The sequence below is a fragment of the Gobius niger genome (genome assembly GCF_951799975.1).
Source record: "Gobius niger genome assembly, chromosome: 11".
Taxonomy (NCBI): domain Eukaryota; kingdom Metazoa; phylum Chordata; class Actinopteri; order Gobiiformes; family Gobiidae; genus Gobius; species Gobius niger.
The window spans coordinates 23,577,552-23,585,505 of record NC_136862.1 but is presented as its reverse complement, the minus strand read 5'-3'; the positions used below and the strand labels follow the sequence as shown (position 1 = coordinate 23,585,505).

The following is a 7,954-nucleotide window of genomic DNA, read 5'->3' as shown; positions in this document are numbered from 1 at the left end:
AAAATCTATATTCACAGCTAATGAACAAGCTAAGTCACTTGTTTGGATATAGAGCTTCTTTTCGCTATTTCTTGTCTGAAAACACCATAGGCTACAAGTAAGTAAGTTAGGGGGTCATTTATCAAGGCGGGTGCAAGCTGAAAAATAACATATGCTATTGTGTTGGCATTTTGCACTTGATTTACCATTTGATGTTGCCTGTATTACAGTATTGGGGCATGCATAAATGGCTCAGCTGTTGATCCACATTTGCACGTGCTACTTGCTTTGCACATGAGCAAATGCTTGGTAAATGACCCCGTTAGTGCTTTCATGGCCATTGTACAACCGCACAACAAAAGAGTATTCAGGTGTTAGTCCTGAGCCGCTGCAACTGAGCCGCGCCGCCACTGAGCCGCGCCGCCACTGAGCCGCGCCGCCACTGAGCCGCGCCGCCACTGTGGGCCAACATGACTAGCATGTTTCTGGAGGTCGGGAAAACAGTAACATCTGGAGGAAACCTGCGGGGCGCCTTCAGTCTCCTCTGATCCTCTGAAACTGTGCAGCGCCTCCTTGCTTTGTCCCTGTTTCAGAGCGTGGTGTCCTGCACTGGTCAGCTCCTCCTCCTCCTTCCTCCTGTGCAGCTCCCTCCGCGCCACAACATTTTTTCACTATCTTCTGGGAAAAGCTTAGCAGTTAATCTGTTTTATTCTCCAGTGAACGTTCATTAGTCAGAAGAATAGTAGGGACAGAAGGCACGTGTGGCTTAGCTGCGAGTCTTGCCCGGATACCTCCTCGTTTGTCCCTTTTTTGTTTCTTGTAGCTCCTCTTGTGACGCCTCCAGTGTGCTGCAGGTTTGGGGGGCTCCTGGTGCATCTTAGGTGTTTCAGAAGAAGAAATTTGTACGTCTCAATTGTCTGTAGCTCATAAGCTAGGTGTTTGTTTACTTTTAAGAAGCTGCTTTCTTCAGTAAAACCCAGCAAAGAGTATGTGCAAAAGTATCCAGTAAAACAATGTAGAACAGAGAAACCACAAATGCTGTCAACGTATTTAGCAAACAGCCAAATATAAATGATATGGAAGCAAAAGCGTCTTATAGAACATCATAAAACCAATACCAAACCTGCTTATGTTTATTAATACCTGAAGCTGGGTACATGATAGGCCTTTGTACCTGAATTATTAATGGTTCTAATAACCTTAGCCTTGGCAATTATTGCAAATAGTATTTGCAGTTGGCATAACATAGCAGAGGGCACTCTATCTGCAAACCCAGGGGAAACCAACGTTATTTCAAAGAAGAAAGGGGGGGGGGGGACAAATTGTTAATTTGTTAAAGTTGTATTAATGGTGTGTGAACTCACGGAGGAGCTTTGTGGTTTTCAATATTCTGACGTCAGCCAGTGAGAAGCGTTTTGAGAGTGGGACTTTTGAATGTACGTATACAGTATAAATGTATATATGCCCTATTGTCCAAATCACATGCACACAAGACACGCAATTAACTATGATGAAAAAGTGAAGTTTACTCCATAAAAGTCTTTCACAGAATTGATAGCGAACAATCGAATAAACCAAAAAATAAACCGAGCAAACTGCAGCAACATTTTAAGGATCAAAAATAGCATTGCATGTGCTGAAGTGCATCTGGTCAGAAGTCATTTCAAACAGACATTTTGGGAGCTGTATTCTTTCCATTCTGTTTTGTTTGCTTTTTGGAGCAGACATAAATTACCCTGCATGGCTGGTCGTGTGCGTGCGTATGTGTGCGCGCGTTCGATTGTGTGTTTGTGAATTGCACTGGGTTTGAACTTTGTCGACGGCACGCACACCCAGCCCTGGCCCTGTGCTTCACTGCTGCTGCTGCTGCTGCTGCTGCTGTGGGGAGATCCATGTGGGCGTTGTGTCTGCCAGGCCTCTTACACTTGGCCTGTCGACATGCATTAGTATCTCTCTCTCTCTCTCTCTTTCTCTCTCCCTCCCTCAAAACATGCACAGTCACCAAAGCAGCAGATGCAACAATGTCACGCTGCTATGGAATCACGTCCAACGCCCTGGTCAGCCTTACACTGTATTTATCTGCACATTTTTTCATTTTATTCACACATACGACACGTTTCCTGTTTTGCATTCAATACAGTCGAAATGCGTGTTAACTTGAGGAACATGAGGAACTAACACTCCTTAAATAATCAACAATGCCACCGATTTTTTTAAGGGCGCTCGTGTCAAGCTCGGTTTGGTGGTGAAACATCTATTCGAATAGAGGAATTACAGTAAAAGGTATAGCAGTGAAGTGGATCCCCCCTAGCCGCTGTTGAGGATGCGACTTGCAGCGAGTTCCGATTCGCCGGCTCCTAATTGGGCCGGGTCGGGTCTGGTGTGTGGGGGCGCGGTCCACCTCCCTTTTCGCTTCCCGGTCTCTCCGTGTGAGAGAGTGCGGAGAGAGTGCAGTCGGCATATACGCGCGCCACGCTCCGCTCTCGGGAACTCCGATCTTAATTCGGAGTTGTTCATTCGTGTTTATTGATGTGACGTTAATGCGACTGCGGCTCCAGCCAGCTCTTCCACCACCATGTGTCCCTCTCCTCTTTGTAAGAGAGAGAAGAGGAGGGGAAAAAAAAGTCACACACGCTTCCAGTGCCCTATGCTTCCGGTAGATGGGGCCCTCGTGCCTCTGTGCGCTGCGCCTCCGGTCAAGTTTATCTTGGGACATCAAAGTGCCTTTAATTTGACTTGATTCAGAGACTGAAGTTGTGAACACTCACGAAAGCGTCATTTTTGACAGAATTCGTAAGTCTTTTTTTTTTTTTTTTTATTGAGACATGCCAGCTAGTGTTGCAACGGACACAAAATATGAATCATTTTCTTTTCATTATTTCTATATAAATGTCTTATACTTTATACGATTTCAGCAGTGTGTCATGCCCATAGTGGAAAGATCTATATCTGCAAATTATCATGCGCAAAATATGGTTTAGAAGCTGATCCTGTGTTGCTGATTTGTTAACGTGATGGCTTCCCATACACACGTGCTGTCCGTTTTACGCACGCTTGGCAAAACATAAGGTATAGCATTTTGACATCGAAAACTCCCAGTCGAAGTGCGCGCGTGTGCCCAGGTCAGTGCCTCCCTCCCTGGACCCGCGCGGAGCAGAGTAGTTTGGCAGTGAAACGCCGTGGCGCGCAGCAGCAGGCAGCAGTGTAGAGGCAGCTGAGCGGAGAGAAAGGGGCGAGCGCACACGAGAAAGGGAAGGGGAAGAAGAAAAAAAAAAAGGCTCGTGGGGGGAACCGCGCGGAGCTCATTGGCATCAGTGACCGCGCGTGTGAGGCAGCCCGCACAGACGCGCTAAAGGAATAAACTGGGTGTTTTACCGAAGGATGGACGGACTGATACAATAGCAGAAACGGGAAGCTGCGGGAGGTTCACAAGTTGGATGAAGAAGTGAGCGTTTTTTTGATGAGGGGAACTTGGACATTTAATTTCTTTGGTTTGTTTTGTTTTGAGTTTGTTTCTCGTTTCAATTTCAAACCACTTCTGTTCTGACCAAGCCGCGGTGAACGCGTTGGACAGAGCTGATCAACCGCCTCGGGATTTCACTGCCAACTTGAATTTGTGCCAATGTCATGACCCCTGAATGTTTTTCGAAAGCCGATTTTTCCAAAGTGAAACAAAGAAGAGAATACGACCCCACGTGTTGGATTATTGTGATAAGTCAGCGCTGGAGCTGCCGCCGCTTCTCTCACAACATGTCTCTGTGAAATTGAAGTGACTTTTAAAAGTGATTATTTTAGGCACGTTGGACTGCGCCGCGGGAGCCTCATTCACTCGAAATCCACAGCAGGGGTGTATCAGGGTCAATACAGGCACAGCATAATCACACGGACATGCCTGGAGGATCATTAAACAAATCAGATAAACGCGCAGCCAAAAGCATCAATAGAGGGGTATTGATGAGGTGCTATATAAAGCAACTGATTGGCCGAGCCTCAGTTAACAGCGCTGCAACAGGATTTTTATTTTAAAAAATTGTTAGAGGGGGCAGATGAGACAAAGTCACCCTCACATGTGGAAGGACTCGAACACTAACATCCCTTTTCCACTGATCCTAGGCTTTTAGAGCAACTTTATTGATTGGAACAAATCCACAAAAGCTGGACTACTCTTTAACCTAGAATGTCTGTTTTTGCCAACTTTGCTCCTGGAACTGATGAAGCAGGTATATTTTTTTGGCATTCCTCTCTGAAATATTTATAGTTGCTCTAGTGCAAAAATGGTGGCTTTGACAAGGAGCATGTGGATGGGGCAGCCAGTGGGAGAGCAGGTGCCCAGACAGCAGTGCACTGTTTCAGCTGTGCCATCGCAGTGCTAAGCTCTCAGTCCCCAGTATGCTGGGGATATGATGGGGTGACAACCCCACTCTGCATTTAGACCCCCCTCAGTTTTTCAAACATTATTCAAAAATATGGAGCAGAATTTCTCAACCGTCCGAGATGGGAAGCAGCTGCTATCAGAGCGGGACTCGTCCAAGCGCGTTTTAACGGGATGCTTCCTCTTCCTCCTTATATTCACCACGTTGCTAGGCAACACACTGGTTTGCGTTGCAGTCACCAAGTTTCGTCACTTGAGGTCAAAGGTTACGAACTTCTTTGTCATCTCTCTGGCCATCTCCGACCTCCTGGTGGCCATCTTGGTTATGCCGTGGAAGGCAGCGACAGAGATCGTCGGGTTTTGGCCATTTGGAGCTTTTTGTAACGTGTGGGTGGCATTTGACATTATGTGCTCCACAGCCTCCATCCTAAACCTATGTGTGATCAGCGTGGACAGATACTGGGCCATTTCAAGCCCTTTTCGTTACGAACGGAAGATGACGCCTAAAGTGGCGTGTCTGATGATTAGTGCAGCATGGACTCTGTCTGTCCTCATTTCCTTTATCCCGGTCCAGCTGAACTGGCACAAGGATCAAACCATCAGCTACACGGATCTGAATGGATCTTACCCCAGTGAGCTGCCTCCGGACAACTGCGACTCCAGCCTTAACAGGACGTATGCTATCTCCTCATCTCTAATAAGCTTCTACATCCCAGTGGCCATAATGATCGTCACTTACACCAGGATCTACAGGATCGCTCAGAAACAGATCCGCAGAATATCTGCGCTGGAGCGCGCCGCAGAGAGTGCCAAAAACCGCCACAGCAGCATGGGCAACAGCTCCAGCATGGATAGCGAGAGCTCCTTCAAAATGTCCTTCAAGCGAGAAACCAAAGTCCTGAAGACACTCTCTGTGATCATGGGGGTGTTTGTGTGCTGCTGGCTGCCCTTTTTCATCCTGAACTGCATGGTGCCATTCTGCGAGGTCAACCTCCCAGACGGCTCCACCGAGTTCCCCTGTGTCAGCTCCACCACCTTCGATGTGTTTGTGTGGTTTGGCTGGGCCAACTCCTCCCTCAACCCTATCATCTATGCCTTCAATGCAGACTTTCGCAAGGCCTTCTCCATCCTCCTGGGCTGCCACCGGCTGTGCCCCGGGAGCAACGCCATAGAGATTGTCAGTATAAACAACAACATGGGTGCCCCCTCCTCTAACTCCAACTGCCAGTACCAGCCCAAGAGCCACATTCCCAAAGAGGGCAACAACTCAGCTAGCTTTGTCATCCCCCACAGCATCCTGTGTCAGGAGGATGACATGCAGAAGAAGGATGACAGCGCAGAAGAGGTTGAGGTTGGGATAGGGAATGACACCCTAGAGAAACTTTCTCCTGCTCTCTCTGGCACCTTGGACAGCGACACAGATGTCACACTGGAAAAGATCAACCCTATCACTCAGAATGGACAGCACAAAAACATGTCCTGTGGAGATTAAATGATGAATCTGGATTTGCTAAAGGCTGTACTGATGTACTGAGAAGAGAGAAGCTTATACATAGGAAGCAAGCTATGACAAATCCAGACATCTGAGAGGAGCATAGCTGTTCATGGGATTTACTCATCCAAAACCTTAAGAACTGTCGACAAAAACTGTCAAGCAGAAAACCTTACAGAATGTTTCAAAAGTAATGGCACTTTATCGGATTAAACTATCTGCAAAACACCTACAGCATTTATTGATGAAATTGCCACATTTGATGATAAATGCTGATAGGAATAATGTGAATAATATTGCAGAACACCAATGCAGCGGCCTACATGCTTAGCTATACAAGCACATAGACATCTGCATTTGAATATACTGTACAATAATAGACATTGTCCTAGAAGGACGCCAACGCAGTATACTTTGAGAGGAAGCTCTAGTAACTAGCAAAATGTCTCGTAAGTACAGTAGGTGATTTGTATGTGTTTCATTCTCATGGAAGAAAGAACAAAGTCGGTACTGTTTTCTTACACTGCAGTTTACTGTATGACATGGATATTTATTTTTCAGAAACCAAAGTAGTAATGTTCTTTTTTTTAGGTGGCAGTTCATGGTATAAATCAAACTACAAGCTAAGGGGAAAATGGTTACTTTACTGCTGTAAGTCAGTGGTTCTCAAACTTTGCTTTCATAGAATTAACTCAACCAGGATTAAACTCAAGGTTCAAGTGATTTGAGACTAAAATGGGCCTGAGACAAGAGCAGAGCAGGTCTAAATTGTGTAAAATTATCAGTCTAAACCCAGCGAGAACAAGGTTTAAACCAGTAGTGTATCAGGACGTAGCAGATCAACACGTTCGTGTTCAAAAAGACTTTCTCTTGGGACTAAAACCAAGCGTCGGACATGCAATTACAGTTTGAGAACCTCTCCTTTATTCCACGCAGACATTTTTGTTCTACATTTGTACTTTCCGACCAATGACTTTCCTTCAGCGCACTCAGAGCTCATGCTGGTTCATGTGGGGTCTTTTTTTTTTTTAATGCTGTTCCCATCATCGATCTCCCGCTCCCTCCTGTACATCCCAGAGACTAGCCATTAGGAACACGGACAAACAGGCAGCCCTTTCTGAACTAGTGGACCATTTTTTATCATTACTTCCACCTTGTTAGCTAATCTTCCTATCCACTCTAATGTGGCGCTTAGGCTTGCTTTGTTCTTCATTCTTGCTGGGGTTTCTTTGTTTCCCCCCCATGTCAGCAATATCATCCCATTTGTGCCATCCTTGTTACCTCCTTACCTGCCTCTATTCCAGCAGGACATACAGTACGTGGCCATTACTTCTAGCTCTTAATACCTTTTTTGTTCCAAAGCGTCTTCGTTGGCAGCTCTCCATTCACGACTCCCCTCTTACAGTGGCCCTAATGAGTCTGATTTCTGGCTTGGATTCCCCAAAAAAATATTACCGCGCAAAGTTAGGTGCTCACCAACGGAACAGGAGGAGGCAGAAAGTAGTGCAGCGTGCAGACAGTATCGCAGTGGACACTTCCTGACCTTTCGAAAACTCGCAGATGCCCGATTCTCTAAACGGCTCACGCTGGGAGGTAATACTCTGCGCTGTAGTAGCCATGCGGAGCGCGACCAGAGCGATGTGTCCGAGCGTGCAGCACGAGGTGGAGACTGGAGTCAGGATTGAACAGGAGCATTTGTCACTTTTAATCCGTGGATGCCAAACACGGGAGACTTTGGAACGCTGTTACGTGCGGTGTTGGGAAAGTGGGGAAACACAGGGATGAAGTCTAGAACGAGTCAAATGATCCAACAGAAAGTCCTGGACAAAAGATTGACAGTTGAAAAAGTTCATTCAGTTGTTTAATTCATTGTGTGAAGCATTACATTGACTGACTTTGCCTCTCAAAAAACAAAGCGTCCGGTGTCTGAAAAACAGCCGAGGCATGTCCTTCTGATTTCCATTCACCGGACTCATATTTGTCTACCTCTTCAAATGTACAAAATGTGCTTTCTCTCGTGGTCACATCTTACAGCGGACTTATTTCCCGATACAATCAAAGTATCGCCTTCACAGCAATGCAATGTACAATCCGACTGTGTACTGAAGTCT

At 46.2% G+C, this 7,954-nt stretch overlaps 1 protein-coding gene across 1 annotated transcript; it reads left to right on the top strand.

The window, feature by feature from the left end:
- Positions 1-3,094: 3,094 nt before the first annotated feature.
- drd1b (dopamine receptor D1b) lies at positions 3,095-6,703 on the top strand. The gene has a single exon (XM_079566646.1). It carries the CDS (start codon positions 4,446-4,448, stop codon positions 5,841-5,843), a length of 1,398 nt encoding a protein of 465 aa, XP_079422772.1. The 5' UTR covers positions 3,095-4,445; the 3' UTR covers positions 5,844-6,703.
- The last annotated feature ends 1,251 nt before the right edge of the window (positions 6,704-7,954 follow it).

What these genes read in the sequence shown, in the direction of transcription:
- drd1b (XM_079566646.1), top strand. Translation starts at nt 4,446, where the DNA reads ATGGAGCAGAATTTCTCAACCGTCCGAGATGGGAAGCAGCTGCTATCA.